At 49.7% G+C, this 17,599-nt stretch overlaps 1 protein-coding gene across 1 annotated transcript; it reads right to left on the reverse strand.

Moving 5' to 3' along the window:
- Positions 1 to 533: 533 nt before the first annotated feature.
- On the reverse strand, positions 534 to 16,929 carry LOC135815708 (uncharacterized). Its single transcript, XM_065329041.1, has 15 exons — positions 14,521 to 16,929; positions 13,662 to 13,718; positions 13,111 to 13,165; positions 12,275 to 12,345; positions 11,430 to 11,517; positions 11,098 to 11,170; positions 10,503 to 10,575; positions 9,749 to 9,805; positions 8,151 to 8,230; positions 7,794 to 7,857; positions 6,806 to 6,913; positions 3,728 to 3,817; positions 3,034 to 3,099; positions 2,680 to 2,775; positions 534 to 1,993 (listed from the first exon to the last, which is right to left on the reverse strand). The coding sequence occupies exons 1-15, from the start codon at positions 16,252 to 16,254 to the stop codon at positions 1,475 to 1,477; spliced, it is 3,231 nt and encodes a 1,076-aa protein (XP_065185113.1). The 5' UTR covers positions 16,255 to 16,929; the 3' UTR covers positions 534 to 1,474.
- Positions 16,930 to 17,599: the final 670 nt, after the last annotated feature.

The following is a 17,599-nucleotide window of genomic DNA, read 5'->3' on the forward strand; positions in this document are numbered from 1 at the left end:
ATTTTAGTTAGACTAGAACAGAGCCAAGAGAGTCTTTGTCTAGTCAAGTCGGACAGACATGACTCAATGATGCCAAAAAAAACTCTCGAAAATAGCAACCCCGACCTTAGCCACAGACTGATCCCGTCGAGTGCGTAGCGGAATCCGATGATTTACACTATTACAGTCAGTTGTGCTTCTCTTGGTACATGGTGGCCGTGCCCTAACACCGGAAAGATCAATTCTGTTTCTGGACAGGCATGCGTATGCAAGTCACGCCGCCCCCCCCCCCCTGCACACACACACACACGCGCGCGCGCGCAGCGTATGCGTGCGCGCACACACACACACACACATGTGTACATGTACTTGCTCTGCCAAAACTGGTCCCATGGGCCTCCCCGGGAGAGAAAATATGCCGTGACTCAATTGGCTATTGAACCGCTCAATGGCCGACTCCCCTTCTGAAATCCCCAAACTCTGGGTGGACTTGGAAATGATCCCACTTATGGGCTCACCACAAACGCACGCACGCACACACACACACGGCCGTCTGGAATGGCAGCTGTGATCGTGAACAGCCGCTCGCTGGGCGCATCTACCATTGTACACTATTGAGGCTAACAGGTGCCTGCAAAATCACCAGTGTGTCTGGCTGATTGGAAAATCCAAGACATGTCAACAGACTGGCCTCTGTTCTGCATGGGTACCCGTCGATGGGTAATTGGATATCCTTGTCAAGTGTCGACAAGACCATGAACTGGTCTGGACATCTCTCTAAATACCCTAAGTACACATCATGCGCGCGGCGCGAAGGCCTGAAAGCAAACGAGACACATGCAATCGTAATAATGATCAGAACGACAGAAACTGAACAAAGCGCCAAAGGGGAGCTCAGCGATTCACAGCGGAGTGGACGTGATGCTTGGGATACATGACATGAATCGCAGTCAGCGCCACTACATCCCCTCCAACATACAAATTTATACAGAACACAGGATAGAATAAAGGTGAATTCAAGACCAATGCGTCAATCTCAAGTCCCTGTCGTGCGGGTGTGGCATCGCCATGGTTATCGCCACTGACAACGATGAACAGTACGTGTACTGAAGTGTACTGAGCAGAGAGTAGTAAAATACCGGTATTCTGCTACTCCCCGGTACTGAGAGGAACACGACACAGTGCGCACCCCGGCGTGCGACATTGACCCGCTTGCCATCACTGTACACCGTCCGCTGTAGATATTCGCGGTTGCGGCTTGCAATGCATTGACTCGATAGTCAAGACGTCGAACATGCTCTGCCCTGATCCTCATTGCGGCATCGCGAGCACCACTATACATCAGACACACAGCGCGGGACACAAGCTGTTCAACGCTCTCAACTGCCACACTGGAGATTGCTGTTGTATGGATGTCAGGCCGACGGTAGACGTGAACAACTCAATTTCCACAGCTCGGCTCAGTTTCCTTCACATACGACGGGTTTCCTCCACGTCACACTGTCTGGCTAGGATCACCACCATTGGCGTTGCCGACGGCAACGGACGCAGCCTCCACGTGCTCAGAAGAATGATTGACAACATCATTGGCGGCCACCGCACCACCAGTGTTGACTAGTTGCTGCTCTCCGTTCCTTGCGATCAGAACGTCGCTGGCTTCAAGGTACTCGCTAGCTTCGTAGCTGGGCGGCGTGGCACTGTACTCACCGGGTTCGAGAATATCATAGGTAGGTGGAGGTGATTTGACAGGCGGGCGTGGGCGCGGATCAATCAGCGGTGAGTTTTGGCCAGTGCTTGTGGACAGCGACACGCTCGCCGGGGCCTCGGCCGAGACACGTTTCGGTATCAGGCGCGGCGAGTGTCGCAGGAACGTGGACTCGGAGCGGGTGACACTGACGTGATGTCGCTGCTGCTGCTGCGTCGGTGGTGGCGCTGGTTGTGATGGCATCGGCTTGAGCGAAACTTCTTCGTACACTGGATCGCCGCCATCGTAGTTCGCTTCTCGGCTCTGCGACTGAACATAAGAGTGGCAAATAGTAGAGTGAGAGACAGAAAGAGAGAGAGAGAGAGAGAGAGAGAGAGAGAGAGAGAGAGAGAGAGAGTGAGAGTGAGTGAGTGCACGTGCAAATGAGAGAGTCACGGTGTGTATGAGAGAAAGGTCGAGAGACAGACAAGCAAGCACTCACTTATACAGCCAGGTGGATAGACAGAGAGACAGAGAGACAGACAGAGAGACAGACAGACAGACAGACAGACAGACAGACAAACGAGGGAGGGAGCAGCATTAATCAAGGCAGGACATAATTTTAAACGACACGCCCCAATCTACGATGCGGCTGAACTGCCTCACACATGACTGTACACGGCACCAAATGGAGCCAGCTTATCTACAATGTATCTTGTTGCATGTCAGCACATTCTACACTTGCCAGTACTTGTAAACACCTTGTATGATGCGAGCACAAATCCTGCCAATGGTGTCGCATCCCGATCAAAATACTAGGTAATTGAACGTTCTGTCACGTGCTATTTTTTCAAACTCTTACCGTGTTTGCTGTACTGGCTGCACCAGTGCTGCTAACCTTACACCACCACTTTGCACAACAAAACATGTGCGGTGCACTGTGCACTCTAGCAGGGCACGGCACACTGCCTCTGTGCACAAGCACACAGCAACACAGTCTCTTTCAGATCAGTTACCTTTCGCGTTCGAATGCCCTTGTACATGGAGATGAGATTGGCGATGGCCTGTCCGTCGTGTGTCATGAACGAAACCGGCTCTGTCTCGCCGATGTCCTGAACACACGCACACACGCACACGCAACAAGACATTTAGCATTCCACACCAGTTATTCCCAGGGGATGGGGGTACGTGTGTGTGTGTGTGTGTGTGTGTGTGTGTGTGTGTGTGTGTGTGTGTGTGGCGTGTGTGTGTGTGTGTTTGCGCTCATGTGCGTATGTGTGTGTGTGTGTGGGGGGGGGGGTGTACGTGCATGCATGTATGCAGGAAAGGAAGGTGGGCAAAACCAGTGTATGAAATTGATATCTGCTTACAATCTGAACCATCTCCGTGGTGCTGACCCACCGGCGGACGTTCTTAATCGGCCACAGGTGCTGAACCTGCGGAAACAGAGAGGACCGTAACATGGGTGAGAGGAAAGAAGAGTCACCAACGGATGACATACCCCAAGATGCATTCGGACACTTACTGCAGCGGCGTATTTACATCTTCTAGATAGCAAGATACATCCTGGGAATGGCAAAAAGGCTCCTGGCTTACCGATGATTAGCTTGAGTCACAAGTCATGCAAGACAAGGTGGACCATTTCTTGCAGCTTCAAGTTCAAAGCAATAGTGTTTGGGCTATTGGCCACAACTCAATTAGTGCTGCTATTGACATTGACAATATTGAAAATCCTTTTTTAAATATTCCACAATTCGGTCAATAACCATCGTCAGGAGTTATGAACCTGTGTACTCGTGGTGTAGAAAATCACCGGCAATTCATGGAAATTCAACAACAGATGCAAGATAGTGTGCTCCAATTATTTTTCCCCATCATGCGGCTTATCATGCGGCTTTCCCCCCAATTCAGTGCGCCTGCCATTCGAAGATGCCAACACAGGCTCTGGTCAGTTGAGCATGGCAGGTCTCACCAGCACCTTCTCACTCCATGCTACTGCCCCATGTGCTGGCTGATGAGTTGTGCATCTTGTGCAAACAATTAAAACGTCACGCAGCAACCGACCTCCTTGTTCTTCTCATCCAGCTTGAGGACATTCTCCTTCGTTATGGCCAAGATTGACGGTGCGAGCTTGCTCTTGTTCTTCACAGCCGCCTAGAGAATGCCAGCGAGAGAGAGAGAAAGACAGCTGATAAGCGGCCAGTGGCCGATGAAAGAATGCTACAACATACCATGCCACTATAAGAAGCGAGGATGGTCCCTGGTTTGAGTCCAGTGGTGGTGGTGGAAGCCACTACTTATCTTTAGACCAGTTTCCCATTTCAACTCCCCCAACCTTAATGAACACAACTTGCATGGTGACATTGGGTAACAGGTATGTTCAGGCCCGGCGCCACTGGTACGGCCGGTACGGCCATGGCCGTACCAACTTCGCAAAAAGTCGGTCCACGTGGAACGTCCAAAACCGGGGAGAAAAAGTTTCGATGTATGATTTTATACAGGGAGTCGCCCAGAGTGCAGGATTTGCCGTCTAAATTCCAAACATTTTCTGGGGGACGACCCCCAGACCCCCCTTAAAGATGGCCCTTCAGCCGCACCGCTCCGCGGAAGCAGCCTCCGGCCCTGGTGTTGCGATTGAGTATCATCAAGAGCACATAATGGTTATATACTCTTGATATCATGCCGATATCACTCATTCAGTCTTCGTTGTGCAGTCAACTTCGAATTATGCTCTGGCAACATCAGATTTTCCTCTGCCAACTTCGAATTTTGCTCTGCCAACTGTTATCAGGGCCGGATCCCCGATAATAGAACCATAATAACAGTAGGACTGGCTGTGAGAGGAAGGTTGTTACTCAAATTATCAATGGTAGCATTACAACTTCTTCGGCCCGGCATATTGCTCTTATGTGTGGAGCACTGTGCACACCAATTTAACAGCAACAGTTACTGGTTCTAACCAATTTAACAGCAACAGTTGCTGGTTCTAACCAATTTAACAGCAACAGTTGCTGGTTCTAACCAATTTAACAGCAACAGTTACTGGTTCTAACCAATTTAACAGCAACAGTTGCTGGTTTTAACTAATTTAACAGCAACAGTTGCTGGTTCTAACCAATTTAACAGCAACAGTTACTGGTTCTAACCAATTTAACAGCAACAGTTACTGGTTCTAACCAATTTAACAGCAACAGTTGCTGGTTCTTACCAATTTAACAGCAACAGTTGCTGGTTCTAACCAATTTAACAGCAACAGTTACTGGTTCTTACCAATTTAACAGCAACAGTTGCTGGTTCTAACCAATTTAACAGCAACAGTTACTGGTTCTAACCAATTTAACAGCAACAGCTACTGGTTCTAACCAATTTAACAGCAACAGTTACTGGTTCTAACCAATTTAACAGCAACAGTTGCTGGTTCTTACCAATTTAACAGCAACAGTTGCTGGTTCTAACCAATTTAACAGCAACAGCTACTGGTTCTAACCAATTTAACAGCAACAGTTACTGGTTCTAACCAATTTAACAGCAACAGTTACTGGTTTTAACCAATCTAACAGCAACAGTTACTGGTTCTAACCAATTTAACAGCAACAGTTACTGGTTCTAACCAATTTAACAGCAACAGTTACTGGTTCTAACCAATTTAACAGCAACAGTTACTGGTTCTAACCAATTTAACAGCAACAGTTACTGGTTCTAACCAATTTAACAGCAACAGTTACTGGTTCTAACCAATTTAACAGCAACAGTTACTGGTTCTAACCAATTTAACAGCAACAGCTACTGGTTCTAACCAATTTAACAGCAACAGTTACTGGTTCTAACCAATTTAACAGCAACAGTTACTGGTTCTAACCAATTTAACAGCAACAGCTACTGGTTCTAACCAATTTAACAGCAACAGCTACTGGTTCTAACCAATTTAACAGCAACAGTTACTGGTTCTAACCAATTTAACAGCAACAGTTACTGGTTCTAACCAATTTAACAGCAACAGTTACTGGTTCTAACCAATCTAACAGCAACAGTTACTGGTTCTAACCAATTTAACAGCAACAGTTACTGGTTCTAACCAATTTAACAGCAACAGTTACTGGTTCTAACCAATTTAACAGCAACAGTTACTGGTTCTAACCAATTTAACAGCAACAGTTACTGGTTCTAACCAATTTAACAGCAACAGTTACTGGTTCTAACCAATTTAACAGCAACAGTTGCTGGTTCTAACCAATTTAACAGCAACAGTTGCTGGTTCTAACCAATTTAACAGCAACAGTTGCTGGTTCTAACCAATTTAACAGCAACAGTTGCTGGTTCTTACCAATTTAACAGCAACAGTTGCTGGTTCTAACCAATTTAACAGCAACAGTTACTGGTTCTAACCAATTTAACAGCAACAGTTACTGGTTCTAACCAATCTAACAGCAACAGTTACTGGTTCTAACCAATTTAACAGCAACAGCTACTGGTTCTAACCAATTTAACAGCAACAGTTACTGGTTCTAACCAATTTAACAGCAACAGTTACTGGTTCTAACCAATTTAACAGCAACAGTTACTGGTTCTAACCAATCTAACAGCAACAGTTGCTGGTTCTAACCAATTTAACAGCAACAGTTGCTGGTTCTTACCAATTTAACAGCAACAGTTGCTGGTTCTAACCAATTTAACAGCAACAGTTACTGGTTCTAACCAATTTAACAGCAACAGTTACTGGTTCTAACCAATTTAACAGCAACAGTTACTGGTTCTAACCAATTTAACAGCAACAGCTACTGGTTCTAACCAATTTAACAGCAACAGTTGCTGGTTCTTACCAATTTAACAGCAACAGTTGCTGGTTCTAACCAATTTAACAGCAACAGTTGCTGGTTCTAACCAATTTAACAGCAACAGTTGCTGGTTCTAACCAATTTAACAGCACCAGTTGCTGGTTCTAACCAATTTAACAGCAACAGTTCTCTGGCGGCTGGTTCTAACCAATTTAACAGCAACAGTTACTGGTTCTAACCAATTTAACAGCAACTGGTTCTAACTGAGCACTCTGCATGTTTCTGACCAGGTAGAGCACAAGGCCCAATAAAACTTCAATAGAAAATGCCCATCTGCGTGCACAGACATCAATGCCTGCAGACTCACCTTGACAACAAACACGGTAGAGCCGTAAGCCGGGAGATTCTTGCACATTGCGATATATCTACTCTGCGCTATTGCCTGCGACATCAACACGCTGTTCTCGGTGTATTTCTGCACATGCAAGAAGATCGATAGTGAATTATTAGAAGCCAGCCTGTGTTGCACAGAAACTGGCCTTTATGGACGTGTGGTCTTTCTACAGAGGTCGAAACTTATGCTTTAGCATGGACTGGGTCCGACATGCCTAGTCTATTAGGACATTAACCCCCTCCCCACCACAACTCCAATCAGCAGTCACAGCTCCAACAATCAGCCACAACTCCAATAAGCAGTCACAACTCTAATAAGCAGTCACAACTCCAATAAGCAGTCACAACTCCAATACAGCAGTCACAATTCCAATCAGCAATCACAACTCCAATCAGCAGTCACAATCCCAACAAGCCGTCACAAACTCTAATAAAAAGTCACAAACTCCGATAAGCTGTCACGACTCCAGTAAGCAGTCACGGCTTCAGTAAGCAGTCGCGACTCCAGTAAGCAGCCACGGCTCCAGTAAGCAGTCACGACTCCAGTTAGCAGTCACGGCTCCAGTAAGCAATCACGGTTGCAGTAAGCAGTCACAACTCAGTCACAATTCCCAATGAAGAGTCACAACTAACAATGACTGCTTACAGGGACTAAGTAAGGTTTCCAGATTGCTCACAGCCAAATTCTGGATTGCGATTGCACCATGCCACTGTGGCATGCTACTTTGGCTAGTCAGACAACTATGCATGCATGATAGAGAGAGAGAGAGAGAGATAGAGAGAGAGAGAGAGAGAGAGAGAGAAAGAGAGAGATAGGGAGAGAGAGAGAGAGAGAGAGAGAGAGAGAGGAAGAGATGCAGTCGTTTATACTGGAGCGTGGCTGCTTTTCGAGTGGCCACGCACACAACCCATTACTTTGTGCAGCACTACGAGTGTAGCATTGCTTTAGGCCTGCAGCATACCGAGAGTACGCGCCGCAGCGCCTGTTTGTTCTTCTGATAGTCCCTGGGTAGGAAATCCTTGATCCTAGAAACAAGCGGCACAGACAAGACAGCACAACCGAGTTACACGATATCAGCACCAGGTAGCGATTCTACTACTTTGAAGTAGTTTCCCCTTCAGACAGGAAACACCTTTTTCAGAGGAAGTGCGGTTTCCTCTATCAGTCTAAGTTGTGCTCTTGCGTACATAGACCCCTCTGCATCATCTGGGTCTCTGAGCTTGAAAAATCATGTTTTTTGAACTCTTAAGCTGCCATAAGTGCAGCAAAATGCATACGAATGCTGTTCACTGAGTTTAAGTTATCTGGCTGTACTTACTCCTCCTGGATAGCTTTCATCTTGGTCTTGTTGGACTCCGCGAATGCTCCAAACTGGACATGACACTGCAGGGCAGCCAGCTATTGTACAAAGGACACACCGTCACACAAACACACACACATACACATATACAGTCAACTTTGCTAATAACGACTGCCGATATTACAACAATTCGCGAATAACAACAGAATTCCCGTGCCCAGAGCAAAGTCCCATCTAACTGGATATACATATAAAGAGACTTCGGGCATAAAGACACTTTTCTGATGCCCCGACGAGTGTGGTTATATGCAAAGTTGACTGTATCTGGTCCTGGTATACACTGCCATGTAGGTCACGTGTTTATCGTTGAGCGAGGCGAAGACGACAGGAGGCATGAGCGTTGGTGGCGGCACACACACACACACCATTGGACCATTGGACGCCAATCGCCGGAGGCGATGATAGCGATGCTACAGCAGAAGCCATAGCAACTTGTGCTGGGATTGCACCATTTAACAGCTTGCAAGGCTGAAGAATTGGCCGCCACTATTCAGCCTGGTCTACACCATGCTACAGCAGAAGCAATAGCAACTTGTGCTGGGATTGCACCATTCAACAGCTTGCAAGGCTGAAGAATTGGCCGCCACTATTCAGCCTGGTCTACACCACACAGCTATGAAGTGGCTTTTTCTGGCCAGTGAATCCCTACTTTTTGGTCTTTCCACTTTCTTTTTCCCGCACACACATCACACCACATACTCCGGCATGCACTGGCTGTCGGTAACCACCCAGGAGAATGGAAGAAAAGTCAGGAAGAGTCTGAGAAAGAGAAGAAAAACGTGTGTGACCATAATCGTCGGGAATCGAACCCGCAACCTATCGATTGGAAATCGCTGCACATACCACTGCACCATATGGGACACACACACACACACACACACACACACACACACACACACACACACACACACACACACACACACACACACACACACACACACACACACACACACACACACACACACACACACACATGGTGCCACATGGCCTTCTCAGGGCAAAGATTTGGCCAAAATCGTGTACGTTAGCGTCACAGTACAGGTACATGTAGCTGTTGTTGCAAGCGGGTAAAAGAAAGTCAGCTGTGTAATAGCCACCTGGCAGTCATCACCATTTGAGAGTCATGACGTGACAGATATGACCACCTGGTTTCAGCAACCACTTGGTCAGTTAGACCATGTGCAAGTCTTTGACACCAAAAGTATTCAATGTGCAAGGCTCAACTTGTTCTCAACTGTTCAGAGACCACCTACACTCAAGGACCGCGATATACCAGTCCCATCGGTGGTCACTGGAGCCAGGTTTCACCTGTGCCCTGTCCACATGGGTCATGTAAAGTGGTCTATCATCTGCTTGCAAGCAATGTGGACGGAAAGCTTCCAGAATTCGAGTCAGGTGTCACACTACATTCAGAGGTGTAAGCATACAGACTCGAACACATACACATACACATATCTTGAGCCTTGAACGCCCATTGCCACATACACAGACACATACACGTACACATACACATACACAGACAGACACAGATACGGACACACGCGTGCTACACTTACAGTACAAGCTTCCTCCACCGGGCAAGGGCAAGAGCTATCAAGAATCGCCGCTTTGCACTGTACAGAGGAACACACCACATGATCATGAAAAGCATGAGTTGCCACATGGGGAGCAGCGTGCAGTTCTGCGCCTCTGTTGTTGCCAGGGCCCGCAGCCTCCATTTCGTATGAGTGAAGTCAGGATGCATTTTCTCGCGCAGAGAATCTCCAAACATTGTGTAGTCATGTGTGTAAACTGCAGTAGAGTCGTGCGTCCAAGAACGTTGTTTCCAAGGGGTTAGCCTGGGGTGTTCTTATTTTTCAGCAATCTGGCTGCGTTCTTATAGCACGCTCTTAGAAACTATTCGTACTGGATCAAATGTATTCACAAAAAAAAGTTAAAAAATTATTGTGTCCGTTCCCGAAGGGAACTCACGACGGCCGCTAACACCTGGTAAACCCTAGCGGCAGATGCAGCACCTAACGGTGGGGGTGAGTGGATAAGTCTCACAACCCCTGGCACAGATGCCGAGAAACCCCATTAGCCGCATCCATGTAGCCCTTGTGCCCGGCCACAAGTTCCCAGTAGACTGTGGGTAGCAGCACGGCTGGAAAAACCGCTCCCAGGCAGGACTTGAACCAGGTACCTCTCGTATCTCAATCATGGTCTTTGACTCTTTGGCCTACCCACTGTGCTTGCCTGGTATCCCACAAGCTGCCGGGAAACCAACACCGCCGTTCTTCGGCGCGCACCTCTACTGTGGACGGTACTTACCTCCTTGTACTCAGCATCAAACTCACTAACGGCGCCGATGCGAACTTCAGGTCCCGGCGTCAGCGTGTGCTTCCTGTCACCACATGAACACACGGGGGTAGAGGAATGATACACAGTGATATCATGATGGGAGAATACTGTACTGTGAGACACACCGTGAACACGGTTGTGAATAGCTGAGGCCGTCTTCTTAGGATGAGTATGTCAGCATGTATATGTGTGTGTGTGTGTGCACGCATGCACACACGTTTTCTTTTCGTGGAAGGTTCGAAAGGAATGCAGCCAAGCGCGAGCGGTATACTAACAAACACAGGGATGGCGTGAGCAGGTGTGTTGGCTTTCCCAGTTGGATTTCATTTCCATCCATTTCAGCATTTCATGGCACTGTTGACGACTGAGAAGACAGGGGATGAAGGAAGAGGAAGAGGCAGGCTAAGCTACTCTGCAGGGAGCAGATGTACCTAGTGGTGGCGGGGCAATTTCAGCGATCAGAGTGAATGACCTGCCATGTGATAAACTAATGAACAACACACTTTGAAATAGGTTGTTTTGCTCGTGCTGTTGCAGTGCAGTTGTGGGACATGCCGATACTTACTTCAGAGTGAGAACTTGCGAAGCCGTATCAATGCCTTGTTCCTGTAGCGTTTTGTCATGCTGAAGCCAGTTCACTGACCACAGGCAGTTTTATCAGGGAGAGGGTGAAGAATGAAAGGGAAAGAAGTTCGAAGAACAGAACACAAATGGTCAGGTGGTAACAGTCCATGAAACACACATCAAGCATACACACACACACACACAGTGACCCACAGTGACCTGCATCGACACGTGCGCATGCACATGCGCGCACGTATGCACGCACCCCCCCCCCCCCCGAAACACACACTTACACACACATACAGAGGCACTGCTGCAAAATAGTATACTCACAGCAGGAGACATCATTGCCACGCCATCGACGTCGAATACTCTCCAGCTTCTTCTCGCCACGGAACGTCTTCCGCGATTTCTCAGACTCCTGCAGCCAGACGCAGGCCAAAGAGGATTACCGCTAAGCTAATGTGTACATGTATTGGCTTACACTGAAACTGCACGTGGTGTATGCACAGGAAGCATAGCGTGCGCTGCTGAGGAGCATAACTGGTGCGAGCTACCAAACATACCCGCTTTCGGATCATGTACACGGCTAATATTGAAGCCACGCCAGTCGCTCATACTTAGCATGGCTGGACCAGTTTCGGCGCACCAAATTAAAATGGTCGGATATCAAGGAAAGTGTGGGAACAGAGGTTATGCGATTACATCACCGCTTGACATGCTTAGGTGAAGTTGCGGCACAGCGTTGCATACATAACGTCCATACGTGGTTCTGCTGTATACATAGTGCCCATACGCGATTCTGCCGACTCACCGCCATGAAATCATTCCCATAACCTCATACCTGCCTACCATACCGATTTGGCCGGGACCGTCCTGATATCGAGGGTGGTAATAGGCACCCGAAAGTGCATTTGTCGCTTGCCTCACAGCTACATTCGTATACATTTTCATACCTAGGTATGTCACTGTCCCGATCTCATGGTTGCAAAGGTTGGCAGGCGTGTCACCTCTATACGGGGAAAGAACTCAGAAACTGCTAGTCAGAGTAGGTACTTGCTGCAGCATGCTGTCATCATTCACCAGAGGTCGCCAAGTCTCACCATCTTGTATGTAGAAACAGACTGCAATGTACAGTTTAGACAACTGGACCTGCCAATACTAGTACTCGACCTTACCTTCTTTGCCTTCTCGTAGAAAGCATCCTCGTCCTCCAGGAGCAGGGAATACTCTTCAAAGTCAGCAATTCCTGTGGCAGGGCAACAATACGGACACACTGAATCCTTCAGAATTGGTGACATGATTTTATTGCACAGTGCATGCATGCGTAACACTTCCACCAGGTGGTGAATTGGCCCGTGCATTCGCAATTTCCAGTCCAGTTTCCAGCTAGCATGTACATGTATACGCTCATAGGTTGATCTAATGCAGTGTCTGATGAGCAGTTGCCCCAGCCCTCTGTACATGCCGCGGAATCTTCAGTTGCTGTACATGTACATCACTAAGTCTCTTCAAACACAGACGGTGGATGTCGTATGGTATCCAGTGAGTGGATAAAGGCCGAGTCCTGCCACGCGGTGGCCTGGACATGTGTGAATAGTTCTCACATCCCAGCGCAGGCCGCCAGGACTCAATATTGCGGTGATTTTTGGCAAGCCTTTTTGTCTCGTCGGTCCACTAATTCAATTGAGCTCCAGGCAGTCCTTTTGTAGTAAGCGAGTACAGAGTGCACAGAATCAGCGCGCAGCAAAACCCGTGTTAGCCGGACCCTGTACCAAGCGGAATCCTGCATTGCCCGGACAAATTTCAATGCACCATATTGCTGTGGTTCGAGCGTGCATCTCTGGATCAAGCAGAATCCTGTCATATCAGGACAGTTTCCGCTGCACCAAAGGCGTCCGGTTAGGGCAGGTTCTACTGTAGTTCAGTATCCGCAATGTGTACAGCTAAAACGCAACTGTTGCCTCTTCTCACACATGGATCAGTACATTTCATGCATGGCTAGCTGGCTTACCATGCTCATCACAGAGGCCCTGGACGATTTCTCCGATAGTGTCGCGGTTATCAATCTGTAGCCGCACACCGGCACACAGGGAAAATATAGTGAGGGTGAGGGCGGCCAGGAATTCAGTCTCTTAGATACATGTATAATGCATTCGTAGGCCAACGAGGTTTTCATGCCTTGTGATGTTGGCAATTAGGCAGTACAAGATGTACAACAGGTATAAGCACATGAGCCGTTTAGTGCCTGAAAAGCAGCCCCCCCCCCCCCCCAAATCAAAACATCTTCCTACGCCATTGCCCAGTGGCTTACTCGCTTTGAATACTCTCCAATCCGCAAAGTTATCGCCTATCATCAGCAGCTTGTCTTTGAACCATGCAGGAAAGGTCAAATACCCAAACGGTACAACACAGCCTCAATAACAAAGTCATGTGCGAAACTAAGGACTATCAGTATTAAACTAACACCACCCTGCCAAAGTAACTCTAAAGAATCTTTAAATATATCCCTGCACCCCCCCCCAAAAAAAAATCTTGGAAGGACCTGATCTGGCAACACCTCACCTGCACAGTAGTCAAACCGCCACTCGGCACCCGGATGTGCACCTCACAAATGTGACCCTACACACCACAACCAGGACACAGAAACGAGTCGGTACAGCACCAGCTAGCTATACACAGCACAGCAGAGTGTTTGAATCGAAGAACTTGGCTCATCATTAACCACCCTCTGAGTGGAAGATAACATCTGCCTCGCCCGATAACCACAGAGTGGATTAAAAAAAGATTCCGTTCTCAGTGTGCCAGTAGACTGCCCAGGCCTTTGTGCTGCAAAGCTAGTAGTGTGTGCCAGAAGATGGTAGTACAGTCAGACCTTGCTTATCCTGTCCTCTTTTATCCGGATCCCTCGTCATCCGGAAGAAAATCGTTGCGTCGCCGATTTATAGCATGTCATGCATACATACAGTATGTGCGTTCGATTATCCGGTTCCCTCGCTTATCCGAATATTTTAGTGGAAACGGATGTGTGAGGTTAAACTGCACCCTTGGCCACTTCATTGTTTCAACCTGCATGATTTAGCGCTACAGTCGCCCGTGTCGTTTTCCTTCTTGAGGATACACGTGCATGCTGCGACTCCCTGATGCATACTGGTACAGAACGAAGCAAATCATTTGCTGTGCACATTGTGCATCGTGCACTACTGCAGCAGCAGTGCCTACGCGTGTGTGTGTGTGTGCGTGTGTGTGTGTGCGTGTGTGTGTATGTGTGTGTGTGTGTGTGTGTGTGTGTGTGTGTGTGTGCGTGTGTGCACGTGTGTGTGCATGTGTGTGTGCGCGTGTGTGCACGTGTGTGTGCATGTGTGTGTGTATGCGTGTGTGTGCACGTGTGTGCACGTGTGTGCGTCAGTGCATATGCACTTACGGGCCCATCATAGTCGGTCTCTTCTTGCGATCCGTCGTCGTTCCGCGGGGACAAGGTGTCCCTGGTCGCCACACTATCATCCGAGTGACGACGGTTGTAGTTGGGACTTGCCTGAAAGGAGAACTTGTGTTGCTGCTGCTGCATTGACGCAGAGCGTGGTATGGACTGTGTTGGCGGCGGCGGTGGTGACGACATACTCCTGGAGATGGCGGACTGAGAGCGGACATCACCACTGTCGCCGGACTCGCTGCCTTCACGGTGGATCGACAGTTCACCGCTGCCATTGCTGGCCGCCTCGCGTTGAAACGCGCTCAGCTTGGCCTCGAGCTGTTTTATACGCGCCGTGTGCCGTCGCCTCTCCTGCTGGTGCATATTGGCCAGCTCGCCGACCTGCCGCTCCAGCTGCTTCTCCTGGTCGGCGAGCGTGGCCGTCGCGGCGTCCACCGTCTCCTGGACTTGTCGCTCCAGGCCGCGCACGGCCAGCGCCAGGTCCGCCTGCTCCTGGAGGCCGCGTGCAAACGGCGAGCACCGCGTCGACGGCCAGCGCACATAGTCGTCGCGCCTGCGCAGCGCCTCCACCAGGCCGAACAGCTCTCTGGAGACGGCGCGCTCCAGGCCGCAGTCCACCACGTCCTGGCTTTCCTCGCTGTTGCCAGCGCCACCACCAGAGCCTGCACCTGCACTTGCAGCGTCGGTTTTATCAGCCGGGTCCAGTGTCATGGCGTCCATGCACCGGTCCACCAGGTCCATGAACTGCGGCGACGCTGCCGACAGCGCCTTGAGATCGGTGGCGCGGCGAGAGCGCTCCACGTTGACGTTGGACAGCTTGCGCTGGCGATCCCCGCCGCCACCGCTCGGCCTGGTGACTTCGTCCACGTTGGGTTCCCTGTGCAGCACCATGGCCATGATTAGCACGCCAAAGCTGTACGTGTCAATGCCCAGGTCGTAGCAGTCGTGGTCCAGCGCATCCAGCGGCAGGTAGAGCCGGGCGCTGGCGCTGCGCGGCGCCACACCATCCGCCGTAGCACCACCGCCACCGCCGTCCATGCCACTGCCTAGGGACAGAGCAGAGGTGGGTGTGGAGGTCAGCACGTGCTGCTCCGGCATCGTCTCCATGTGCGAGTGACTGGCCGAGTGCAGGCGTGCCAGCGCCAGGTTGCTGTCCGTGAGCTTCACGCTGCCGCCGAGCGAGAACAGGACGTTGCTCGTGCAGATGCTGCCGTGCAGTAGAGGGTGTGCCAGCGTGTGTAGGTAGCGCATGGCCTGCAGAACATCTAGCGCCACGTCCACCACGTCACGGTACGTCAGGCGCGTGCCGAACGCCAGTCGCTGCTGCATGCTCTCGCCGAGCAGTTCGCTGATAATCACCGGATTACCATCTGGTCGGATGAACACCCCATAGACCTGGGCGATGTTCGGGTGACGGAGCTGTCCCATCAGATGGCACTCCTGCAGCACGCGTCGCTGGTGCGTCGAGAACGAGCGCAAGTCCAGCGTTGATTCTTCGGCCGAACTCGAGCCTCTCCGTCCCTCTTCCGTGGTCCGCTGGAGCGTCTTGGCCGCTACCTTGGCCCCGCACCATCGGGCCACGCGTACGTCTTCCGCTCCAAACGACCCGGACCCCAGCACCACATTGGTGATCTCTACATCATTCAGCGGCGTATCAGCGTTCAGGCGAATGCCGCGAGTCCGCCATGTCCTTCTCAGGACTTTCTTGGCCGCCCCGCGACTCATTCCTCTCGATCCAGGGCGGTGCCGAAAGCGGAATGGTCGACCGGTCGCTCACGCCCACAAAACTACACGCGGACGAATGGTGGCTACACACAACTACTGACAAATAGCAGATTTCAGAAACGTTTGAAATAAAGGACGTTCCAGAAGCTGTTGGCGCTGTGGCAGTTGGGCCGTTGGGCGTTGGAGATCTGAGTCTGTGCCCGTCTAACTCTGCATGCGCTACAGGCTAAATAGCCAGGAGTACTGATATAGTTGGCACGGGGCCCCGGGGCTCGGTAGATACGTCCGCTCGGAAACCATATAATTTCCTGTGCTCGCTTGTACTGCACTGGAGCGCTCGGTAGTTTTGACTAGTTTGAGGCCGGGACGCGGGAAAGCCCAGGCCTGGGAAAGTAATAGTTAGTTGATCGGTGACCACAGACGCAGTCAGTACAGTCTAGGCAGAGGCTTACTAAGTCTTGATGATGTTGCCGCGCAAAGAAGAGCTACTAATAGCTAGCAGTTCACACCAGTTGTCTTCCTTGGCGGTTTGTGAAAGAATAGCACAAAGCAGCTCAACTACAAGTGAAGGCAACGGAATGCTTGCCGTCAAACTACTACATGTAATCCCAACTCCCCAGTCATATTCGTCGCCTATCCATGTAGGCTGCAAAGTAAAAATATCCGAGGCGGTTCAAACAGAGAATCAGGCTAGACTAGAGACAGCAGTTTCGTGAAGGCCCGCAGAACAAGGGTTGGCTGGCCCGCCTGCCTTGGTGACAATATTCAATAATGAGTATGCAGCATGTTTGTACTCATGTGGTACCATGTAGTCATCAGTGTACGTGTACCATGGTGTACATCGCACTTCGACTTCACGGTCATCATGGTCATGCTGACTCGCGTAGAGACTAGAGTCTAGCATGCGCTGGACTGGAGCCAGGCGCTAGGCAGGAGACGTGGACCCTGAGGCCTGACTCCTATCCTGTCCTGACTTGAGCTGAAGAGAAGTGAAGTCAAGACGGAGCTACAAAAAGTGTGGGGTTGTACACTCAGGCGTTGGGGTGCCTGTGGAGTGTGGAGGCTGTACATGTTCGGTGTCAGTGCTGTTGAGGCAGTTCGGTGTCAGTGCCACCTGACGAGCTGCTGGCTCAGTGTCTGGCACAGTCCACCAAGTGTACTGACTCGTACTCGTAGTGACCATGGTGACTGACTGTAGATCTACACACTGCCCTAACTGTTACTGACATACTGACCTGTGTTCGTGTCTACAATAGGTCGTCTTGAACATACAGTAGTCCTACATATCAATACGCATCGTTAAAGTTGATAACGAATCAAGTATAGTGTACTAATACTTATGCTT

The sequence above is a fragment of the Sycon ciliatum genome, chromosome 1 (assembly GCF_964019385.1).
Source record: "Sycon ciliatum chromosome 1, ocSycCili1.1, whole genome shotgun sequence".
NCBI lineage: Eukaryota > Metazoa > Porifera > Calcarea > Leucosolenida > Sycettidae > Sycon > Sycon ciliatum.